At 43.5% G+C, this 26,317-nt stretch overlaps 1 protein-coding gene across 1 annotated transcript in view; it reads left to right on the top strand.

The window, feature by feature from the left end:
* Positions 1-4,171, top strand: part of LOC115477101 (exocyst complex component 3-like protein 4) — a 104,399-nt gene extending 100,228 nt beyond the window's left edge. Inside the window, 1 exon segment of the mRNA XM_030213717.1 lies at positions 2,445-4,171. Coding sequence (XP_030069577.1) covers positions 2,445-2,625 — 181 coding nt within the window. The 3' untranslated portion in view covers positions 2,626-4,171.
* The last annotated feature ends 22,146 nt before the right edge of the window (positions 4,172-26,317 follow it).

The following is a 26,317-nucleotide window of genomic DNA, read 5'->3' as shown; positions in this document are numbered from 1 at the left end:
AGGATCAGCTGCTTCCCAATCTACCAGATGTCTATTAGTGAATCTGTGCTGAAATGGAACAACAAGAAAAAAGCAAAAGAAATTCCCCTCCACAGGTATCTAAATAACTTTAAAAAATGCACACACATTTAATGTACAAACAGAGAAAAAAATATATCAGATCCATCAAAGGACATCCAAGCAATAGCACTAAAACTGATCTACTGAGCTATCAAAGCAGCTGTACGTTTAGATATATTTTTCTCTGTTTGCATATAAAATATGTGTGTGTGTTTTAAGTTGCATCGTTTAATTTTTAGAATCCTGATGCAGGCTTTGTTTTGGCTGAAACACAATTTGTGTCACGTCATTTGAAGGTCAGGAATCAAGATTTTCTGGCACCTTGGCTCTGAATTTCCTTCCTGTTGTTGGTCACCTCCACTGTTGCTTTTCTTTGTTTGAAATGGAACAAGCCATTTTGAAACAGGTAGACATCACAACAGGTTTCCCAAAGCAGATTTACAAGTGGCTGAGTCCATGCTGGACCAAAACTTGAATATGATAGAGACTGCACAAGCTGTGTATGGATAATACCCCAGATTCTGTATAGGTCACCCAAATTTGAGCACGGATCCCAGATCTGCAGGTAAACAAATTAGTCAATTTGGTGCTGACAATCAATTATGGGCATTAACAAGCAATTAATTGGCAGTAATTAGGAGTTATGCATGGATCTGCCCCTACACTCTATTCTATAACATTTGTACCTATATTTCATGGTGCACAACTCCAAAGGGAGCATGGGCATGGAGGGGCCATGGTGGGTCAAGGCATTCCTAGGATTTAGGTGCAATGTTATAGAATACCTGCATTTGCGCGCCTGACTGCCATCAGTTGGGTGCCAGCCATGGGCATAGTTTGGAGGAGTGAGGGGGTAGTGCCCCCCAAATGAGCTATCACCCCATCCTCCAATCCCCCAAGCCACTGGCAGCCTCTGCGAGAAAGCAGCACCCACACTGCTTTAGACCTGCCCCCGGAAGCCTTTCTATCTCCTTCAACTTCCTGTTGCGGGAAGCTGTAGGAGAGAGAAGGGCTTCCAGGGCAGGTCTAGAGCAGCGTGGGTGCTTCTTTCGCTGAGGCTGCTGGTGGCTCGGGGGATTGGAAGACGGGGGGTGGGGGGTGATTCCGGGTGCCACTGGAAGACTCCAGTGCTGTGGTGGCGACAGCAGCGATGTCAGCGGCAGCGAAGGGGGGCTCGAAGGAGATTGAGAGAGACATGCCCCACCCTTTCCTCCCCCCCCCCCCCAATGAAACTGTCAAACTACACCCATGGTGCCAGCATTTATACCAGCCTTTGGTGGGCATAAACTACCGGATTCTATATGGCACACTTAGGGTTTCCATGCCGAAATCTAACCATTTTCAATAACAATGCTTGTAACTTAATTGGCTTGACAAGCTAATCAGCATTGATAACAGCCCTTAACAAGCAATAATGAGCACTAATTGGCAATTGAATTTTCCACACATAATTCGCTAAGCATATTCTGTAACGCACTGCACCTAAATTCTAATACGTGCTGTTCATAAGGGGCATAGTTATGGGCAGGTAAATGGGCTTTTTGTGGGTGTCCCAAAATTTACAGATGCAGATATAGACTATTGGCCCAGTGCGCATAAATCTAAGCGCAGGAATTTATGCCACATTTTCATTGGTGTAAATGGAGGCTCATAGTTTTTGGCTCTGGAATATCAACTATGCGTATTCTATATACTGTGCCTAAATCTAGGTGCCACTTATAGAATATGCGTAGGCGGAAATGTTTACCTCGTGGATTTTTTAGGCACCTTATATAGAATCTAGCCCAAAATGTTTACTAAACTAGTACTCTATAAAGATCACTCCACGTAGAGCACCCTTTACAGAATACTAGCTTAGCATGGAGCCGACCGGCACCTAATTTTGGTCAGCATTTATTGAATCTAGCCCAATATGCATATTGAGACAGATTTGTAATATATGCACAGCTAAGCATGAGCAGTCCTTCTAAGCCAGGGGTTCTCAACGCAGTCCTCAGACACACCTAGCCAGTCAGGTGTTCAGGAAGCCCACAGTGAAATATTCGTGAAATAGATTTGCATAAAATGGAGATTGTGCATGCCGTGGGTATCCTAGAAACCTGACTGGCTGGGTGTGTGCCGAGGACTGGGTTGAGATTCTGTGATCTAAGCAACATTTTCCAGAAATGAGCAAACTGATCGGAACAGCTGGCAAATCCTACAGTCACACCCATTGCAAACTGTACACGGTGGACTCCTAACGATTCAGTGATTGCTAGTCTGTAATGGTCACAGCGGATGTGCGAATACCATGTACTTGCAGCAGTTCAGACATCGCCGAATGTGCTTATTGATTTATTGGTCATGTTGTTAGTATCCATTAATTATAGCTTTTGTTTTTACAGTGAGGAACATGTGTTAGCAATTCTGAATCTTCAAGGAACACGAAGAAGCAAAAAATTAGCAATAGTTGAACATTTCAAAACACTACAGAAAGAGAAAGCAAGCCCAGGAAATGAAGGTGGCAGAGTGCTGTTTGCTGAGATCGAGGTCCCATACACTGTTCAGTGTTTCTCAATTCTTTAAAACATGTGAGAATGAACTTACACAACTGTTAAGAAATCAGTGGTAGCGGACGGAACAGAAAAGAGAAATATAACACTGCTGCATCAAGAAGACTGTTGGACAGTGGGAGGTAGATCATGAACTCAATTCACAAGGGCAACGATGTGAAGCTTCTTTACTCAAGTTTATTTGGCAGAGACTCGACACAGTACTGTGTTTCGGCCACAGACCTGCCTCAGAAGTCTTCAAAAACTCGGTTGGATTTGCAAAAACTCCAATATACAACGTGCTTGAGTAACAATAGAGTAAAACAGTCTTGAAAAAGACCTTTTGTTATACACTGACAGAAATCCATGATGTCTGTATCGCGCATGGGAGTTGCGATATACAAAGTGAAAAGAGAAATATAACACTACTCCATGATACAATTTATAAAAAGACAGTTTATATGGCTGTAGTATGCACAGCAATGGTTCTTATTAATTTGCATGCACATTACTTTTCTCTACTAAGGTGAAGGTTGAACCACCCAAAATTCTAAAAGCATGTATTCTGACAAACTTCCTCTTATAATGCCAAAACTGTAGATCTTTGTTTTCAGTGCTTAATTTTATTTGCTTGATTAAACAAATAAATACATTGAATTATTCGTTTGTTCTGTTGTGGATCTCCAGAGATTGGAACCACACTCAGTGTGTATATCCTCTCCTATTTTTCTGTTCAGTACATTGAGGTAGCAGAATATACAGTCAGCTATGGAGGTTTTCTGTATCCTACCTCATTAACAGACATTAATGCTGGCTAACCATGTGCTAACAAACTCAAGGTCAAACTCAAACCATGTTGATTTCAGCCTAATTCAGGTTCTGTGAGATTGTCAATGTTTGCTGAGATTCATTGGAGAAACTGTTGGATTTTGTGACAGCGGATCTTGAGAAAATTGAAAAGAGATTTTCATAAAATCTGGGGCAGATTCATCAGATTCACCAATTTGATGAAACTGGTTTTGAATTTTTCAAAATACAATGCAGACTGTGGAAATTTGCTCGAAAAAGTTTGAATCAACTAGGAGAATCATCAAACACTATCTATCTTTGTTGACTTTTCTGAAAGCTTGTACTGGTCGAAACATCTCTAACATCAATTCCTTCAAATCTAAGAAAATGAGGGTCATGATTTCCAGGTCATGGACATGAGAGAACTTTTCCAAAGGAAAGTCAGCATACAAAATGAATTCTGGTGGTATGCTCTTGTTTCCACACATGACGTTCAGAAAAAGTGGCATCTTGAGAGACAGTATTTTATGGATGTCACAATTTTTGCTGCTCTGTTGAACACGTCTTGACACTTTTAAATCAGGCTTAAAGGCATTCCTTTTCCAAGATGCCTACTCCAATACTGGCTGAGTCGGAGCATATACAGACTCTCTACTGTGAACCCTGACCCCTTTTGTGTCACCTTGTCTGACCCTTCTCTGTTCCCCTTCTCCTCTTGTTTCTATCGAATTTGTAGTTCTTTTCACCACTTTATTTTATTGTAAATCTGTAAACCGCCCAAATAGCTTGTACTGTTGGCACAATATATTAAATAAACATAAATTTGAAATTTGGATATTAAGATTATGTTCCTCAACCTTGCTTAGAAACCTGCTCAGTCTGCATCAGGAGCATAGCCAGACCTGCCATCTTGGGTGTCCCCTTCCCACACCCATCCCTATATATACATACAATAACGTTTTTTTTTTAACTTTCCCTTCCTCCCCTGCATCCATATCCCTCTCTCTCTTCCCTGACATTCCCTCTGTCCCCATCACATGTCTTCATCTTTCTCCCTCTACTCTGCCCCAGATTCTGGATATTATGTCCAGGGTGAAAATGGTGGACTTAAACCAGTAGGGCTGTCCTTCCCTGTCACAAAACCCCATTCCACTAAAATGTTAAACCCTATCCCCAGGATCTTCTTCCCCAAAGTTGACCCATGACCACAGGAAGTCCTAATGGGCTAGTTGTTCCTGTGTCAGCTGACCTAGGGGCTTTTTTTATGAGATTACCCCAGGCTACCGAACCCCCCCCCCCCTCCCCGGCGGTAATTTCAGATTTTCCGCACGCCTGTAATCCCTGGATTATTTATTTATTTCCTCCCAAGCGCAGCATTTCCAGCAGTAATCAGCAGTTGGTGCACACCAATCGCTCACCGCACATGTGCCCTTACTACTAGATCGATGGGTGGCGTTAAGGGCTCAGGCTGGTTTTAGGCGTGCGCTGGTTTCAGTTGTACCGCATACCCTTTTCCCGGCCCATTAAAAAAAGCCCTTTTTTGCAGACACGGTAAAAACTGGCCCAGCGTGCACCAAAAACACACGCCTACACTACTGCAGGCCACTTCACCTCGGCTTAGTAAAAGGATGCCCTAGTGAGCCAGTGCCATTTTCAAAGTACAGGAGAGCTGAAGCAACTGGGGATTGCCCCATGAAGATCCCTATAATTGCGGATAAGCTGGGGGAATGGGTTGGAATGAGGAAAAGATTTGCAGGTGGATTGTTTTATTTTTAAAGTACATTTTTTCCAACAGAGCTGTGGGGCTTGCCGAGGACTGGCTGCAAGTGCTATTATTCTAACACAAAATCAAACGTGACTGGATTTCATTTATCTCTATTTTCATTTTCAGAATAACACAAAATTAAAGCACATTTTTATGGGATATATCATCTCCCTTTGCTCGTAGAGTCAGTTACTTTGGAGACTTCATCCTCTGAATTGAATACTGCTATATAAATGTTGCTAAATAAAAAAATGAGCTTTAAAGGGAGAATTTCTTAGAGTTGCAGAGATGCCAAGTTACCCAATTCCAGGAAGGAGACTTTTTGGCTAGTCCTGGTTTGGAACATATACTAAGGGGGTCTTTACTTAGCTGTGGTAGTGTTTTTAGCTCGGGGTAATTTCAATGGGTGGCAATAAGTGCTCTCCGCCGCATGGCCATGTGGTAAGGGTTATCTTACAGCATGACATTTTTTTTGGGGGGGGGGGGGCTTTTTACCCACTGTGGTAAAAAGGGCCCTGGCGTGCAGGATAAACGGCTTCGCCACTACCGCAGAGCCCTATTTCCGCCAGCTTAGTAAAAGGGCCCATATATTTGTTGTGATTAGTATGTTATTTTTAAAATCAATGTTACGTTTTATTATGTTGTTATTGTATGTAATGTTACTTTTAATTATTGTGTTTGTTCCTTTTGTAACCCATTCAGAACTGCCGACGGAGCGGGATATAAATCTGAGACATCTGATAAATAAATAAATAAACAAACAGTTCTGGGTCAGGGGACTGGCAGAACTGACAGCCGCACAACAGCTCAGTTCACCCCCTCCCCCTTGCTCAGAGGAAGGGGTGCTCTGCCCCAGTGTCAATTATGGTAAATACACTACTGCTTGTTGAAGTCTTTCAGGACTTCTCACATCTGTCTGAATTTCCTATGTTCAATTTTGCCCTCAACTTTTCCCTTCTTTGTGGATCTCTTCTCAGTTTACACTCATTTTACTTTTCCATTTTTTTTTTTGGGGGGGGGGGGGGGTTAATATGGCAGGATGTGGTTGCTTCCAGTCTGAGTACGTACCTTTACACTTGCCCCTTTGTACTGTGAGTAAAAGTATCCATGCTTAAAGTAAGGTGGGGAGGAGGGCAAAGTTTAAGCTCACCATTCCGGCAGGTAACATATGCTTGACCTACACAAATGGCTTTGAATATTGCTGTTAAGGAAACTTTCTTCTAACCTCTAACACGCAATCTTGAAACAGAAACCTTAATTTCCTCAAATAAACTTCTTCCTCTAATGGGGAACTGAAGATAGGATAGAGTTTTGAAAGAAGTAGGACAAGTAAAAAAAGAAGAACAGCAAGTGTCCAATTACAGGCCTACCACGTACCACGACTAATCATTTCTATAACACCTACCACATGGGCTTCTTTTACAAAGCCACGCTACCGATTCTCGGTGCGGCAAATGAGAGGAAGCCCATTTAATTCCTGTAGACTTCCGTGCAGGAATTGCTAGCGCGGCTTTGTAAAAGAAGCCCTATATGGCAGGTACTTTCTGTGTCCCTAGTGGGCTCACAATCTAAGCTTTTATACCTGGGGCGATGGAAGGGTAAGTGACTTACGCAGGGTCACAAGGAGCTGCAGTGGGAATTGAACCTAGTTCCCCAGAATCTCAGTCTTCTCCACTGACCATTAGACCTTCTCCTCCTTACCTGAGTTACTATGTGACTGGGAGAAAAGCTTAGGGGCCCTTTTTGCGAAGCAGTGGTAAGCCCAACGCGGGCTTACCGCACACTACTGCTGGTCCAACCTTTACTAAGGTGCACTAGCATTTTTAGCTCGGGCTAAAAATCAGCTGGTGCTAAATGCTGAGATGCCCATGGGGGCATCTCAGTGTATAGCACCAGCTGATTTTTAGCACATGCAAAATACGCTAGTGCACCTTAGTAAAAGGCCCCCTAAGAATCAATCAAAATAGAACATTTCAATACAAAATTGCAATTCAATAAATATAAGTAAATACAAACCACAGATCAATGCAAAACCAGTCTAAAATAATCCAATGAAAAAGAATCACATTTTTGTACATAGCCATAACATTTCCTAACACTTCCCTTATCACTCCCAAATGAGTTCCAATGATCTACTTTAGGGTATTTATAGAATCTTAAAATCAAAATAAGTAGGAATATGAATCAATAAACAAGTTGTAGGTGATAAATTTTTATTGCACTTAGTTAAGAATTTTTTTTACAAGATTTCAAAAGTCATCCTCTCTTCATTGTCAGTGAAGAAACAACAGGATCAATATACAGTGGCACTTATTCAAGTAGAAGCAGCTTCAACCCGGACTGAGCACTGTTCACTGGGGCTAATCACTGATTTTCAATGGCATTATCCAGATAGTGCCACTAATAAAATTACTTCTGACTACCTCAGCACGATCCAGATAGTATTAGGGTGGTTCAGGGCAGAGCCAGGAGTTACTTAGTTAGAGGCAAGGTTCAGTCCACTAACTGGGTAATTATCCAGATAAAGTTAGGACAACAAAAAGGCTGCCCTAACTATCCGAGTAGTTATCTGGGTACTGGTCTAAATATTGCCAATAGCTAGATACATGCAGGCACCCACTTTATACAAGGATATTCAGTGCCAGAATCTGGGTGTGGCCCAGCGCTGAATATCTGAAGTTTTGGACGAGTTTCTGGAGGAAAAGTCTATAATCTGCTATTGAAATAGACATGGGGGGAAGCCACTGTTTGCCCTGGGATTGGTAGCATGGAATGTTGCTACTATTTGGGTTTCTGCCAGGTTCTCGGCCACTGTTGGAAGGAGGATACTGGGCTAGATGGACCATTGGTCTGACTCAGTATGGCAATTCTTATGTTCTTATCTGGCTATAAAGAATCCACAGTGGTCAGTGTTTAAAAACGTTGACACTCCCAGATGAAGACTAGGGGGAAATGTAGTTACACCGAGTTTAAATAGTACAAACTCCTAAACCCAGGCCTGTCATTTCCCAGAACCTGATGCATGGGGAAAAGGGCAGCCATTAGTTTTTGGCATGTACCAGCAAAAAAAGGCCCTGGTTCTTTAAAACAAGTGAACCCTTGATTATAGGAGCCCAGGGAAGCAAAGGAAAGTAGAAATCATGTCTGTAACTAACTCTGGTAAATGACTGACATCAAAGCACGAGCAAGAAGGCAAGATTTACTGAAATGCATCAGTGAAAACCAGTCAGCAGGAGTCTACAAGCCACGTCTCATTAATCAATGGAATGACAAATAGTAACTATGGTAAGATGAACATCATTAACCGTAAGGGGGAAAGGAGTGGGATTTGATATACTGCCTTTCTGAGGTTTTTGCAACTACATTCAAAGCGGTTTACATATATTCAAGTACTTATTTTGTACCGGGGGCAATGGAGGGTTAAGTGACTTGCCCAGAGTCACAAGGAGCTGCAGTGGGAATTGAACTCAGTTCCCCAGGATCAAAGTCCGCTGCACTAACCACTAGGCTACTCCTCCACTCATTCCACCAATAAGAGCTAACCTCATCAGTGATGTCACAATGGCTTGATTTACCGATACTTGGCTCACTTCTGATATTGTGATGTCATAAGGGAAAGGGGGAAAGGGAAATGGGACTTGATATACCGCCTTTCTGAGGTTTTTGCAACTACATTCAAAGCGGTTTACATATATTCAGGTACTTATTTTGTACCGGGGGCAATGGAGGGTTAAGTGACTTGCCCAGAGTCACAAGGAGCTGCAGTGGGAATTGAACGCAGTTCCCCAGGATCAAAGTCCACTGCACTAACCACTAGGCTACTCCTCCACTAGCAACATTCCATGTAGAAGCCTGCCCTTGCAGATCAGCAATGCGGCCGCACAGGCTTCTGTTTCTGTGAGTCTGACGTCTTGCACATACGTGCAGAACGTCAGACTCACAGAAACAGAAGCAAGCGCAGCCGTGTTGCAGATGGCTTCTACATGGAATGTTGCTAGTGGAATAGCAACATTCCATGTAGAATCTCAAACAGTAGCAACATTCCATGTAGAATCTCAAAGAGGGAAAGGGAAATGGGACTTGATATACCGCCTTTCTGAGGTTTTTGCAACTACATTCAAAGCGGTTTACATATATTCAGGTACTTATTTTGTACCTGGGGCAATGGAGGGCTAAGTGACTTGCCCAGAGTCACAAGGAGCTGCAGTGGAAGTTGAACCTGGTTCTCAGGCCAGTGAAATAGCCATTAGGCTACTTCTTTGAAAGAAAAGTGTTCCTATCTTGGGCTCGATTGTGGAACAGGTGCCTAGGATCAAAGGCAGGAGAACACCTTTATGTCTGGGGAACCCTATCTTACCATATTTTAAGATTGTCTAGCAGCACTAATATCACCACCACCTACACACACACAAAACCATGTTTTATAAAGCCTGGGTTGAATTCCTGCTGCTGTTCCTTGTGACCTTGGACAATCTTACATTGCCTCAGGTACAAACCTCGTATACCTGAATGTAACTCACCTCGCAAGCATAAGGATCATCCTTTGTATTCTGAGTAGGTGTATTTTGAGCTCTGTGATGTCAGTACACTGATGAAAAGATCCACATTCCACAGTGTGAGGTTCTGGTACCAGCCTGTGAGTGACTCTGGTTCCTAAGAGGACTTCCATGATGGACTGAACTTCCTCTCTGCCACCAGCAGATGTTAGTATGTGTCTCTTGGTCAGTCTGAGCATTCCTATCTGTACTATGGTTTCTACTTCCTTACTTTCAGTTAAGCTTTACCTTTTACTCCTCTCTAGTTTGGCTGTGTTCTCTGACTTCTACTAAGTGGTCCCACATTACAGTCTGGCCATAGCTCAGCCTCCTTAGATGTATTGAGGTTGGCTGTGTTCCCCAACTTACACTACCTGGTCCTGGTCCTAGCTCAGGGGTTCTCAACCCAGTCCTCGGGATAAACCTAGCCAGTCAGGTTTTCAGGATACCCACAATGAATATGCATGAGATAGATTTGCATGTCCTACCTCCATTGTGTGCAAATTTATCTCATGCATATTCATTGTGGATGTCCTGATAACCTGACTGACTGGGTGTGTCCTAAGGACTAGGTTGAGGACCTCTGCTCTAGTTGAAGCTCTGCCCCCTGAGACTCATTGAGATTGACTGTATTCCCTGGCTTACACAACCTAGGCCTGGCTTACACTCTGGCCAAAGCTCCATTCCTTGAGATGTGTTGAGGTTGGCTGTTTTCCCTGACTTACACAACCTAGGCCTGTGTTACACTCTGGCCAAAGCTCCATTCCTTGATATGTGTTGAGGTTGTCTGTTTTCCCTGACTTACACAACCTAGGCCTGTGTTACACTCTGGCCAAAGCTCCATTCCTTGAGACGTGTTGAGGTTGGCTGTTTTCCCTGGCTTACACAACCTAGGCCTGTGTTACACTCTGGCCAAAGCTCCATTCCTTGAGACGTGTTGAGGTTGGCTGTTTTCCCTGGCTTACACAACCTAGGCCTGTGTTACACTCTGGCCAAAGCTCCATTCCTTGAGGTTGGCTGTTTCCCAGACTTAAACTACTTGGTCCCGCGTTACACTCCAGCCAAAGCTCCACCCCTAAGATGCACTGAAGTGAATGTCTGTGAGAGATCTGACTTAATCAAGTAACCAAAGCAGTATCATTATTGTTGTATTTTCACTGCTGTGCATCTGTTGAACTTTACGTTTTACTCCTCTCTAGGTTGCTGTGTTCCTCGACTTACACTAGGTGGTCCTGCATTACCTCCAGCTGAAGCTCATATAAGTGCTGTCACTTACACATTCAAAGCCCCAAGTGATGCCACTCTTTTTTTGATTATGTTCCTTTCTAAAATGGCTGCTCTCATTGTATGTGACACAATCTACTCATCTATTTTATAAAAAGCTCCAACTTTATGGAGCCTTTTGTAAGATACTCTGCAAACTGTGAATGTCCTGGTGACCTCTGTAAACCTGGGTGTCAAAGCTTGTGCTGCAGGATTCTCATAATGGCAGTGGCACTCTGTCTCCTTTTCCAGTTATTGGGATTACCTTTTTGCAGAAGTAGCTCAAGGTGAGTTACATTTAGATACTTCCCTGTTGGGCTCACAATCAAATTTTTGTATCTGAAGTAATGGAGAGTTAAGTGACTTGCACAACATCACAAGGAGCAAACAGTAAGACTTAGATTCTCAACCCCATCCTTGAGGCACACCTAATCCCATCAAGTTTTCAGGATATCCACAGTGAATATAAATGAGATAGATTTACATTCCATGGAGGCAGTGCATGCAAATCTATCTCATGCATATTCACTGTGGATATCCTGAAACCTGATTTCAGTAGGTGTGCCTCAAAAGACAGAATTGAGAAGCACTGGCTTAAGAGGACAAGATGCACACTGGCTTACAGTATGAGCATGAACCCAGCTATGAAAGTCTACCTTCTATACTTACCCGCCTAATCACTTCCTTCTTTCTTCCCTTACTCAATATCTGCACACTACTAATTGTATCTGATATCCTGTAAGGATAATGTCATAACAAAACTATGTAAGCCACATTGAGCCTGCAAATAGGTGGGAAAATGTGGGATACAAATGCAATAAATAAATAAATAAACCTTTGTACCCTGACATACATTTATAGATATAGATATATATATGTTATAACACCCCTGTACTGGGTGCTCCTGGATTCGGGGTCCAACCCGGTTGGAGCCTCCCAAGTGCAGTCTTCGTCGGTCCCTTACTCACTTGGCGCTCGGTGCCTCCACCTGGGGAAAGAAACATTAGTGAGTGGGATTACCTTCTTCTCCCCCAGGAAACCAAAAGAGATACAAATCCAAAAGGGAAATTGCTATGAACAAGGCTGGCCATCAAATCCCACAGGTTGGTCTGGGGTGGGTACACCAGCTCTGGATGCTATGCGAGTTCTTTCAAGGCCAAAGATCACACTGGAGTCAGCAGTTCATGAAAAAAAACTCCAACTCCGCAAAACCAGGAACATCAAACCATATGAACTCTCCAACATTGAATGCAAGTATTTTATAACCGCAGTCCTTCTGGCATTCCTCAGGGACACTCCTATATTCTCCTCCCTTAAATATATGTACAGATGCTTTTCAGCAGTCTATATCCAGTTTTTACAAACTCCTGTCCATGCCGATCCCAGAGAATAGTATCACAAAGGCTGTGCTCCTCTCAGTTTCACAGGTCCAGACCCCCTGTGTCCTGACATCCCTCAAGGGTGACCTTTACCTCGTATCCACCCTGGTCTTGGGATGGGCACTCTGACTCCAATCCCAAACTCCCGGGCTGGGTCCCTCCTCCGCCTACCCATTGCTCTCTGCCTCCACAGTTGCCGCTTTGCTGAGCCACATCTCCCTTTTTGCAGCCGATGATCACACTTCTCCTATTTGGGATTTCCCTTTACTCCTCCAGGTCAGTGGCAGGCAACCAAAGACCCCCCCTAAAGGGCATAACCTTAGCTTTATCTCCTTCCCCTGTCACTCTTCACTCCCAGGACACTATTTCTCTGTATTTTATTTCAAAACTACTCCCCTTGGGCTGGGCTTCCTCCCACCCAGGGACCTTCCAGTCAATCCCCCCAGTGACTCTGTGCAGGGACTTACTCTCCTAGAAATCCCCAACATAACAGGGAATTATATATATTTGGATTTATTAACCGCCTTTATGAAGAGATTCACCCAAGGCAGTGTACAGCAGGTACAGGTTAACATAAACTTACAATTTTGTTAACAGCATAACAATAGTAAAATAACCAAGAATAAACATAAATACAATAAATGAGGTAAACTTGAAAACAGTCAATTGAAACCTAATAATTGAACTACCATGAAACAGTATTAAAAATATGCACATTTAACAGCAGTAGAATTCAAATACCAGAGATATAATACGATATTAGCATAATACTAATGATACACCTAATAAGCATGCATTAGAGCATTCAACTAACAGATATGATGCTTAATAGTTTCTACAGAACAGCTTACCATATAGCTGAGGGACCAAGAGCAGATATATGATAGGAACAAGATGCATGGTACAGAGTCACTTGGGATAATTTGATGGTTAGCTAAAATCAAAGCAAGTTCTTTGTATTGTTAAGCAAGAGATAAGGAACTGATCTAAGTTACAGTATGTGTAGCAAGCTAGTCCAGGTACAGAATGGGTGTATAGTCAGTCACCCTACGTATTAAAGGTTTGGAAGAAGAGCCAGGTTTTCACCTGCTTCCTGAAGTAGAGGTAGTCTCTCGTTATACGTAGCCTCTCTGGGAGTAAATTCCAGAGCATGGGGGCTATTTGTGAGAAGGCTCGCTGGCGGGTATCACATCATACAATTTCTTTTGATGAAGGTACAGATAGTGATGATCCTTGAGAGGACCTTGGAGGTTTAAAGGTGTGTAAAGGGTTAACTTATTGTTTAAGTACTCTGGCCTAATTTGTCTGAGGGCCTTGAAAATCAAGCATAGAGTTTTAAATTTAGCCCTATAAGTGTAGCTTTTGCAGGAAGGGTGTGATGTGGTCACTCCACTTGCAGCCTTCTATCTGCCATTCTGCAGCATTCTGAATTAGTTGGAGTTGATGCAAACTCTTTTTCGTTTGGCCAGTGTACAGGGCATTACAATAGTCTAGTCGTGATGGTATCATGGCATGGACCATTGGTCAGACTCGTCTTTTCAATACATGGTACCGAATGTATCTTATTAAACTAAGAAGTTGTCATTTCAATAGTTTTCTTCTCATCAATGAGAGGATAAAACTGAGGAGCGTATAACTGGGAAAAAGGAACCACTTGCCAACCTGTACAACAGATTATAGCAAGGAAATGTCCCTGTATTGTTAGCTTGCCAAAGCAGCTTGAACACTTAGTGAATGTGTTCTGCATCAATGCAGAGCTTTGGAAGGGATGCATGTTTATTGTGTGATAGTGGTTCCATAACGCTGAGCTGATCACTCTTGGAGGTCAAGGGAGTAGTCATGTCAGCAGAAGTAGCAGGGAGGCCCTGGCATTGTTCAAGGAAGTAGTGAAAGACAGATTTATGGAGTCAGAATGTTGCAACCCAGTGAACCTGAGTGGGGAGAGCACGCTTCGATCGGCTTGCACACATGTGCAAAGCTCTGCATGATTTTCTGGGATCAGAGACATGTCTAGCTAAGGAAACCCTTTGTAAGGAGGCTCTGATCCTTAGCTATAGGTGACATCTATTGATTTTCCTTCCTCCTTTCTCCAGGGCTCTGTCCTCTCCTGGTTCTCCTCCTATCTCTCCCACCGCACATTCAGGGTGCACTCTCATGGATCTTCCTCCACTCCCATCCCGCTATCTGTTGGTGTTCCCCAGGGATCTGTCCTCAGACCCCTTCTCTTCTCTATCTACACCTCTTCCCTAGGCTCACTGATCTCATCTCATGGATTCCAGTATCATCTCTACGCTGATGACACCCAGCTCTATCTCTCCACACCAGACATCACCTCAGAGACCCAGGCCAAGGTATCGGCCTGCCTGTCCGACATTGCTGCCTGGATGTCCAACCGCCAACTGAAGCTGAACATGTCCAAGACCGAGCTCCTCATCTTTCCACCTAAGCCCACTTCTCCTCTTCCCCCACTCTCTATCTCAGTTGATGGCACCCTCATCCTCCCCGTCTCATCTGCCCGCAACCTCGGGGTCATCTTCGACTCCTTCTCTGCGCATATCCAGCAGACTGCCAAAACCTGTCGCTTCTTCCTTTTCAACATCAACAAAATTCGCCCTTTCCTCACTGAGCACACCACCCGAACTCTCGTCCACGCTCTCATTACCTCTCGCCTCGACTACTGCAACTTGCTCCTCACTGGCCTCCCACTCAGCCATCTATCCCCCCTTCAATCCATTCAGAACTCTGCCGCACATCTTATATTCCGCCAGAACCGAGGTACTCTTATCACCCCTCTCCTCAAGTCACTCCACTGGCTTCCGATCAGATACCGCATCCAATTCAAGCTTCTCCTCCTTACTTACAAGTGCACCCGGTCTGCTGCTCCTCACTACCTCTCTACCCTCATCTCCCCCCACGTTCCTGCCCGTAACCTCCGCTCACACGACAAATCCCTCCTCTCAGTACCCTTCTCCACCATTGCCAACTCCAGGCTCCGCTCATTTTGCCTTGCCTCACCCTATGCCTGGAACAGTCTTCCTGAATCCCTACGCCAAGCCCCATCCCTACCCATCTTCAAATCCTTGCTTAAAGCTCACCTCTTCAATGCTGCATTCGGAACCTAACCTTTCGAACATATAGGTTGCCCCAATCTGTCTGACCTTTCAGTTTATCTGTACATTGTCTTTTAGATTGTAAGCTCTTCAAGCAGGGACTGTCCTTCCATGTTAAATTGTACAGCGCTGCGTAACCCTAGTAGCGCTTTAGAAATGTTAAGTAGTAGTAGTAGTAGTAGTAGTATATGAGCCTCTTTTCATAGGGTTTTGGTGCTGGAATACAATACAGTTAAGGCCTACAGACTGCAAATTCCATACAATAGTTCAGTGCAGCTTACAAAAGAGTAAGGGAGAACAAACTCCCAAGCCTACATAAAATATAAAGTAATTAAAAACTTACAGAATATTTAAAATCTTGAAAATAGCCAAGTTTTTAACAATTTACGAAAAATCCTGCAATTAGATTTGAAATGAATAAAAGGTGGCAGTAAATTCCACCATTTTGCAGCCTGGTACTCAAACCTTAACAAAAATATAGTCTTATAACGCACCCCAAGAGTAGAAGGAAATTGAAGCAGCAAATAATTAATTATTAGGATTTATTTACTGCCTTTTTGAAAGAATTCACTCAAGGCAGTGTACTGTAAGAATAAATCAAACATAAGCAGTAGACAATTACAGCAGTAAAAATATTCCAATAACAATACAAAGTATGGCATAGTATACTATATAATGTCAACACAATACGTAATAGAACATTTTAATAGACAGCGTAGGGTATAAGCAAAGATGGAATATATAGATAGGTAAGAGAGTAAGAGGAGTTAGAAAATAAGGGGACTAATTTAAAGAAAGTTGCACAAGAGGTCAGAGAGGTAATTAAATATTATCTCAGCTGGGGTAGGAGTGGATAAACATATAGATAGTCTTGTGTTAAGCGGAGCCTTTCAGGGAGTGCATTCCAGAGTGGGGGCTACTCCAGAGAAGGCTCGCTTGCGGGTGTCACATCGTGTAATGTCTTTTGGAGAGGGTGTGATTAGGGCTACCCCTTGGGAGGACCTTAGTGTCCTTGGAGGTGTATAGAGGGTCATCCTGTTCTCCAAGTACTCGGGGCCATTTTCTTTAAGGGCCTTGATATTCATGGTTTTAAATTTAGCCCTAATGCCTGGAAGTACAGGAATAGTTCTTATCTAACATTGTGATCATAAGTAACATATATTGAGGGGCATGACCATATAAAATTAAAAAAATAAAACAACAAAGTTTAAAGATAGACTGAGTTTCCATTGAAAACCACGGTAGATTATTGTTCTGCCCTGGTTTTACAGCCTGCTTCACTGACACAGACTACTCAGTTATTACTGTGGATTCTTTTGGATTCGTATTAGGTAAATGAGACTTTTATTAGAGGTTCTAAGATCTAAGATACACAATGATATATATATATATATATATATATATATATATATATATATATATATATATATATATACAGTGGGGGAAATAAGTATTTGATCCCTTGCTGATTTTGTAAGTTTGCCCACTGACAAAGACATGAGCAGCCCATAATTGAAGGGTAGGTTATTGGTAACAGTGAGAGATAGCACATCACAAATTAAATCCGGAAAATCACATTGTGGAAAGTATATGAATTTATTTGCATTCTGCAGAGGGAAATAAGTATTTGATCCCCCACCAACCAGTAAGAGATCTGGCCCCTACAGACCAGGTAGATGCTCCAAATCAACTCGTTACCTGCATGACAGACAGCTGTCGGCAATGGTCACCTGTATGAAAGACACCTGTCCACAGACTCAGTGAATCAGTCAGACTCTAACCTCTACAAAATGGCCAAGAGCAAGGAGCTGTCTAAGGATGTCAGGGACAAGATCATACACCTGCACAAGGCTGGAATGGGCTACAAAACCATCAGTAAGACGCTGGGCGAGAAGGAGACAACTGTTGGTGCCATAGTAAGAAAATGGAAGAAGTACAAAATGACTGTCAATCGACAAAGATCTGGGGCTCCACGCAAAATCTCACCTCGTGGGGTATCCTTGATCATGAGGAAGGTTAGAAATCAGCCTACAACTACAAGGGGGGAACTTGTCAATGATCTCAAGGCAGCTGGGACCACTGTCACCACGAAAACCATTGGTAACACATTACGACATAACGGATTGCAATCCTGCAGTGCCCGCAAGGTCCCCCTGCTCCGGAAGGCACATGTGACGGCCCGTCTGAAGTTTGCCAGTGAACACCTGGATGATGCCGAGAGTGATTGGGAGAAGGTGCTGTGGTCAGATGAGACAAAAATTGAGCTCTTTGGCATGAACTCAACTCGTCGTGTTTGGAGGAAGAGAAATGCTGCCTATGACCCAAAGAACACCGTCCCCACTGTCAAGCATGGTGGTGGAAATGTTATGTTTTGGGGGTGTTTCTCTGCTAAGGGCACAGGACTACTTCACCGCATCAATGGGAGAATGGATGGGGCCATGTACCGTACAATTCTGAGTGACAACCTCCTTCCCTCCGCCAGGGCCTTAAAAATGGGTCGTGGCTGGGTCTTCCAGCACGACAATGACCCAAAACATACAGCCAAGGCAACAAAGGAGTGGCTCAGGAAGAAGCACATTAGGGTCATGGAGTGGCCTAGCCAGTCACCAGACCTTAATCCCATTGAAAACTTATGGAGGGAGCTGAAGCTGCGAGTTGCCAAGCGACAGCCCAGAACTCTTAATGATTTAGAGATGATCTGCAAAGAGGAGTGGACCAAAATTCCTCCTGACATGTGTGCAAACCTCATCATCAACTACAGAAGACGTCTGACCGCTGTGCTTGCCAACAAGGGTTTTGCCACCAAGTATTAGGTCTTGTTTGCCAGAGGGATTAAATACTTATTTCCCTCTGCAGAATGCAAATAAATTCATATACTTTCCACAATGTGATTTTCCGGATTTAATTTGTGATGTGCTATCTCTCACTGTTACCAATAACCTACCCTTCAATTATGGGCTGCTCATGTCTTTGTCAGTGGGCAAACTTACAAAATCAGCAAGGGATCAAATACTTATTTCCCCCACTGTATATATATATATACATACAATAATGCACTATAATATACATACGTCCATCACTGGTCCTTAATCTCTAAATCCAGGCTCTTTACATCGGCTGAGAAAAGCTCCTTTTTCAGTGAAGCCGGAGTTTGACCAGGAGTCTGGTTCTATGCAATGTGTCCACCCATAGAAGAGCTTCCAGCTTCACTGTAAAAGGCCCCCCTTTTTTATTAGGCTTAGAACTCATGTTCAGAGCTATGGAAAATTACAAAATGCTTGAGAATTTCTCTGTTTAGGTAAACAAGCCATACTGTGGGAATGTGGTCACATGTTTCTCAGTCCAGATGTTGTTTCTTTTTGTTGTGCTTGATGATGCAGCATTTATCTATGCTGCACTTGTTACCTTAATAAAGATGATTTATAAAAAAAAAAAAAAATCTAACTCCATCCAACTCTGTTGTTCCCATAATTTGCATTATGAGGGTGACTAACAATTAAGTAATTTTGGGCCTCTTTTATCAAGCTGCACTAGAGGATCTCAGTGCGGTAATGCCGACAAAGTCCATTCACTTTGAATGGGCTGTGTCAGCATTGTGGCGAGGGAACTGCCAGTGCGGCTTGATAAGAGAGGCCCTTTGTGTTTTCTATGTTCAACTTTTGTTTAAATGATACTGCCCATAATTCCAAAATCTTCAGACTCTGCCTAATTTTAGGAAAAACTATCTGAAAATCAACTTCAAATGTGATATAAATGGTGATGTCATCAGCATAGTTAAATAGGTGTAGACCTAAGGCCTCGAATATAAAGCCCAATGGGACCATAAGAAAGTTAAACAAAACCGGCGACAGGGGAGACCTCTGTGTATCAGATATCCAGTTATGACTATGTTACCAAATCTATGTAAGCCACATTGAGCCTGCAAATAGGTGGGGGAATGTGGGATACAAATGCAATAAAATAAATAAATATACCACACTTAGAGGACCACTCTGACTTAACTCACCCTGCATCTTTACTTGATAGGATCCACTAGTCAAGAACCCTCTAAACCACTGCCAAAAAGGACCTGTTATTCCATAATCACTTAACAAATTCAATAAGACTTTGTGGTCCATCACACTGAGGGGCCCTTTTACTAAAGGGTTGCCACGCAGCAACCCAGAACTACTGCCAGCCCAACGCGGCCACCGGTAGTTCTGTCTTGAGCATATTATTCTGTAATTTCTAGTGCAACGCTAACCCGGCAGTGATCAGGCAGCGGTTACCACAGGAACCCTTACTGCCACTTCAATGGGTGGCGGTAAGTGCTCATGCCGTAGGAATAATCTTACTGCATGGCCATGTCTTTTTTAGGGGCTTTTTACCCACTGCAGTAAAAAGGGTCTTGGCAGGCGGCAAAAACAGCCCCCACCACTACCGCAGGGCACTTTTTACCACAGCTTGGTACAAGGACCCCTGAACGTACTAGATAGGTTGAATTGTAGAAGTAATACACATCTACCCATGTTAATTTCACTTCTAATATTAGAAACCAGAGTATCTACAACCATTGCGGTACTAAACCAACTATGAAAACCTGATTGTGAGGAATGTAAAATATTATGCTTATCCAAAAAAATCTACCAGCTGGTCCCAAGTAGAAGTAAACAGAGCATACAGAATATTACAAAAATACAAACAATATGTTATTGAACAAACTGGGGGAAGGAAAAACCAGGTTCAAAAAGGGGGAATATGAATGAACCCCAAGAGCTGCTGAGAAGAGGTTCTGGCAAGTGTGTTTGGCCTTATGGGGGAGGCAGCCGAAGTGTAACTTCTGAGCAATCAGCTCAATAACGGAGATCATCTGCTCAAGGCTGGTGCCCTCTGAACATACCTTGCACAGTGACCATGCTAGCACATACACATAAGAACATAAGAGTTGCCCTACTGGGTCAGATCACAGGTTCATCTACCCCGTATCCTGTTTCCAACAGTGGTTAATCCAGGTCACGAGTATCTCGCAGAGTCCTAAAAGGGCAACACAATCTATATAGTACAAAAAAGAGAGACGTGTATTAGATGAGCATCAATGGTAGAAAGCATAAATTGCCCAAACTACATCATAACACACTCAGCGTTGAGGCATCACCGATAAAGTGAATCGGCTATGAGATGTCTTATAGCCGCAAGCTATTTCAGATCTGCAGCACAACTTCTGAGATAATCATCTGCCTCTTTAGCTGTAATGCATTTTGGGGATTTTTTTTTTTTAAACAAAAAAATTTTTTGGTTTCAATTTTATTTAAACCTTGATTAAGAACATTTTATGAAAATAAAGAAAACAATACAAAAAAACAGCAGCCCTTTTACTTAACTGAAAAGCGAATTCCAATCGCACCAGCACAGCGCTGAAAGCAAGTGAGTCTAGTTTTTAAAAAAATCCCAAAAGTGCATAACAGCTAAAGAGGCAGACGATTATCTCAGAAGTTGTGCTGCAGATCTGAAATAGCTTGAGGCTATAAGAGATCTCATAGCCGATTCACTTTATCGGTGATGCCTCAACGCTGAGTGTGTTATGATGTAGTTTGGGCAATTTATGCTTTCTACCATTGATGCTCATCTAATACAATTCTCTCTTTTTTTCTACTATATAAAGTCGTAAAAAATGGCAAGATTCCGTGTTATTTACCCTTAGAGATAAGCAGTGGCTTTCCCCAGGTCTACCTTAATAATGGTTCATGGACGTTTCCTCCAAGAATTTGTCCAAATCTTTTTTAAACCCAGCTATATTCACTGCTTTTACCATCGCTTGCTCTGGTAATGAGTTCAAGAGCTTAACTATATATTTTTATTTGGATTTTGCTCACATCTTTTTCAGTAGCAGCTCAAGGTGAGTTACATTCAGGTGCACTGGGTATTTCTCTGTCCCTGGAGGGCTCATAATCTAAGTTTGGACCTGAGACAATGAAGTGTTAAGTGACTTGCCCAAGATCACAAGACGCAGCAGCGGGATTTGAACCACACCTCTGGATGTGAAGACCGATGCTCTAACCACTAGACCACTCCTATTTTTTATTAAATGTGCTACTATACAACTTCATGGAATGTCCACTAATCTTTGTGGAGGAGTAGCCTATTGGATAGTTTGGTGGCCTGAAAACTTGCGGATCCAGGTTTGATTCCCACTGCAGCTCCTTGTGATTCTGGGCAAGTCATTTAATCCTCTATTGCCTCAGGTACAACGTTAAGTACCTGTACATAATACTACAGCTAGAGCTATTCATGTTAATAAGTTACAATTTCCTCCTTTTTTTCAAACCAAGGTTAGTTTCATCTACTAAGAGACTCTACTTTTGCAGTAGTTCCTATGTGGAATTTTCATATTGAAACTACTTGAGGTTTTGCAAGTTACTTAAATTTTGACTGTTTACTAAATATCCAGTTTATTTTCGAAAGAGAAAGACGCCCATATTTCGACCCAAATCGGGAGATGGGCGTCTTTCTCCTGTGGGCGTCCAAATTGGTATAATCGAAAGCCGATTTTGGGCGTCTTCAACTGCAATCTGTCACAGAAATGGCCAAAGTTGACGGGGGCGTGTCGGAGGCGTGGTGAAGCGGGACTGGGGCGTGTTTATCAGCCAAGGAGAGATGGGCATCCTCGGCCGATAATCGAAAAAAGAAAGGCGTTTTTAGCACGAATTTGGGTCACTTTTTTTGGGCCCTTTTTTTCACGAACAAGTCTCAAAAAAGTGCCCTAAATGACCAGATGGCCACCGGAGGGAATCGAGGATGGCCACCCCTGACTCCCCCAGTGGTCACTAACCCCCTCCCACCCAAAAAACACAACTTTAAAAACTTTTTTTTCCAGCCTGTATGCCAGCCTCAAATGTCATACCCAGCTCCATCACAGCAGTATACAGGTCCCTGGAGCAGTTGTTAGTGGGTGCAGTGGACTTCAGGCAGGTGGACCCAGGCCCATCCCCCCTACCTGTTACACTTGTGGTGGTAAATGGGAGCCCTCCAAACTGCCCCAAACCCACTGTACCCACATCTTGGTGCCCCCCTTCAGCTATAAGTGCTATGGTAATGGTGTAGAGTTGTGGGGAGTGGGTTTTGGGGGGGATTTGGGGGGCTCAGCACTCAAGGGAAGGGAGCTATGGACGTCAGAGGTAGTTTGCTTTGTTTTTTTAATTGTTACAAGTGCCCCCTAGGGTGCCCGGTTGGTGTCCTGGCATGTGAGGGGGACCAGTGCACTACGAATCCTGGTCCCTCCCACAACCCAATGCCTTGGATTTGGTCGTTCTTGAGCTGGGCGCCTTTGGTTTCCATTATCGCTGAAAAACGATACCGCCCAGCTCAAATCTGCACAAATCCGGTGCATTTGCCCGGCACAAACCGTATTATCGAAAAAAAAGATGGACGCCCATCTTTTTCGAAAATACAGTCTGTCCTGCCCCTTCACATACCCATTCTCAGAGATAGATGCCCATAGAGATGGGTGTTCGCTTCAATTATGCCCCTCCACGTCTCTCAATCTTGTATCTGATGCTTTTTTTTTTTTTTTTGCTATTTGATTTTTGTATTTTTTAGCTTGATCATTGGTTTTTTTTTTTACTATATTGTAAACCATTGTTAAACCACAGAAAGGCAGTATATCCAATCCCATCCCCTTTGTAAACAATTGACTCATATTTGCCCAGCCTCTCCCACAGACCCACCTTCTGAAGCAATAAGTTATTTTGCAGCTGAACTGCCCAGATGTGGCAGACTATCCACAGGGACCTAATCTAAAATGATAAGCATACCATAGGGAATAATAACAGTCTCCTCAGCTCGAAACCTTGGGGTCATCTTTGACTCCTCTCTCTCCTTCTCTGCTCATATCCAGCAGATTGCCAAGACCTGTCGTTTCTTTCTTTACAACATCCGTAAAATCCGCCCCTTTCTTTCCGAGCACTCTACCAAAACCCTCATCCACACCCTTGTCACCTCTCGTTTAGACTACTGCAATCTGCTTCTTGCTGGCCTCCCACTTAGTCACCTCTCCCCTCTCCAGTCGGTTCAAAACTCTGCTGCCCGTCTCGTCTTCCGCCAGGGTCGCTTTACTCATACTACCCCTCTCCTCAAGACCCTTCACTGGCTCCCTATCCGTTTTCGCATCCTGTTCAAACTTCTTCTACTAACCTATAAATGTACTCACTCTGCTGCTCCCCAGTATCTCTCCACACTCGTCCTTCCCTACACCCCTTCCCGTGCACTCTGCTCCATGGATAAATCCTTTTTATCTGTTCCCTTCTCCACTACTGCCAACTCCAGACTTCGCGCCTTCTGTCTCGCTGCACCCTACGCCTGGAATAAACTTCCTGAGCCCCTACGTCTTGCCCCATCCTTGGCCACCTTTAAATCTAGACTGAAAGCCCACCTCTTTAACATTGCTTTTGACTCGTAACCACTTGTAACCACTCGCCTCCACCTACCCTCCTCTCTTCCTTCCCATTCACATTAATTGATTTGATTTGCTTACTTTATTTATTTTTTGTCTATTAGATTGTAAGCTCTTTCAGCAGGGACTGTCTTTCTTCTATGTTTGTGCAGCGCTGCGTACGCCTTGTAGCGCTATAGAAATGCTAAATAGTAGTAGTAGTAGTAATACCAAGGCCTTCATCTGCACTTTACATGGGCATAAACCCATGCCCCCTAGGAGGCCACATAGGGAGAGCGGCGTGGGGAGGGTGGGAACAAAAGATGAGAAAAGACTGATGGAAGCAGGGGAAGAGGATGGTCCTTCTTCTTCAAGCAGTCCAGAGAGCAAAGCAGCAGGAGATTTGGTTGCTTCCAAACTGGGTGTTGGTGGTGGAACTGTAGATGACGAGTCTTCATCCTTTTTGGAGGAGGAGCTGGAGCTGCCTTCCTCAATGAAGTCCTCTTCCTCCTCCTGTGCTTGAGAGAGTCTGGTGGCATCTGTTAAGAGAAAGATGTGAGGGTTAAGTCCTCAAATAACAGGAAACCCACTGTGAATATAAGGTGAAACAAAACATATTTCCTCAAAGTGTGGGGTCAATATAGAGAGGGAAAGCAATGACAGTGAACCCCTGAGGTTGCCTGCTCTGAGAGTTGGTTCAATCCCTATGCATAAATGGTACAAGAACATGAGAATTTTAGAAGGATGGAGAGACCATGGCGGGATGGGGCATGGAGAGGGGACTAGAGAGTTGTACGGGGACAGAAATCCAACCCGTCCCCACTGCAATCCAACCCATCCCCATTCGTCCCCATAGGGAATCTAACCCATCCCCGCCCGTCCCCATGGGGAATCTAACTCATCCCTGCCTGTCCCCGCAAGAATTTAACCTGTCCTCACCCACAAGAATTTAATGGTTCATTAAAAAAAATTCCTGTCAGCTCTCTCAGTCCCTGGGTTTGAGCCGCAGCACTGCAGGCAAGGAAGGAACGGAAGTTGGAACACTCTGGTGCGCACATATAAGACTTCTCTGATTCACTGGTACTGTGTGCTAAGAGATCACCACATGCACGCGCCAGTAGGTCAGGTGACATCTGATGCTCATGCTTATGTCAGAGCTAAGGTCTGCGCATCAGCCCCGAAGCAGAGAGGATTAATAGTAATAGTAAATGACAGCAGATAAAAACCGGATCGGTCCATCCAGTCTGCCCAATAGTCACAATCATTATCAATTCATGATTAAATCAACAATTAATGTGATATTATACTTGATTATGGTCTTTCTATGGCGTTTCTGGGACATAGACCATAGAAGTCCGCCTGGCCTTATCCTTATGTTCCAACTGCTGGAGTTGCCCTCAAAGCCCACTCCAGCCTAATCATCTTCTCATTTGCGGGACACAGACCGTAAAAGTCTGTCCAGAACTGTCCTCATGTTCCAGCCACTAAAGTTGCTGTCTAAACCCTTTCTAGCCCATCCATAACCAGATTACCATATATGAAACACAGACCGTACAGGTCTCCCGGTATCGGCCCTAGTTCATCACAGCCAGAATCACCAAGTAAGTGTCACACGACACATCCACACACATGCAGCCATTTAAGTTTAGGTTTTTTATAACTTCCATTTTCTAAATAGAAATCCTGTGTTCATCACATGCCCTTTTGAATTTCGTCACCATTTGTATCTCTACCACCTCCTTAATGGAGGCTTTCCACATCTGTGCTGTTAAAGCAAGAAGGAGGAGACAGCACTCAAAGAACTTGGTACTCGGTAGGTGAGAGGCTGGCGCAAGTGCAGCATACACTTCCACGGGAACCCCACAGGAACTGCTTCCGTCCCCACGGGATCCCCACAGAACTACTTCCGTTCCCGCGGGATTCCCACGAACCCCATTCCCGTGCAAGTCTCTAGAGGAGACACTTCTGGAAGCTGCCACCTAAACCTTAGTGCTCATGTGATCATCAAGCAATTGGTGATTTGATTTACAAGGTATGCTGAAAGTGAGTTACAAAGCATAAAGAGCTTCTCAATACAAGAACATAAGTATAATAAATTATAAGTTAAACAGTGCCTGTATTTACACCAGTCCATAGAACATAATCAATAAACAAACCTGTCAATATTCAGCTGACAGTGGTGAGCGTCTTTTTAAAATACTGATGAATGCCAGCTACGTTAGATTTAGATATTCAATGCTGGGTCATGTCTGGGCACCAGCATTGAACATCTGGTTCAGCAGTGATACCTGGGAATTATGCGGGTACGACTGATATTCTGGAATAACTCTGGACCATAGGATGAAGTTAAGAGGAAATAGACTTAGGAGGAAGCTAAGAAAATACTCTTTCACAGAAAGGGTGTTGAATGTGTGAAATGGCCTCTTGGTGGAGGTCGAGGAGATGGGGACTGTGTCAGAGTTTAAGAAAGCGTGGGAC

The sequence above is a fragment of the Microcaecilia unicolor genome, chromosome 9, assembly GCF_901765095.1.
Source record: "Microcaecilia unicolor chromosome 9, aMicUni1.1, whole genome shotgun sequence".
In the NCBI taxonomy this organism is placed as follows: domain Eukaryota; kingdom Metazoa; phylum Chordata; class Amphibia; order Gymnophiona; family Siphonopidae; genus Microcaecilia; species Microcaecilia unicolor.
The sequence above is the reverse complement of the archived record's forward strand: the minus strand, read 5'-3'. Positions and strand labels throughout refer to the sequence as shown.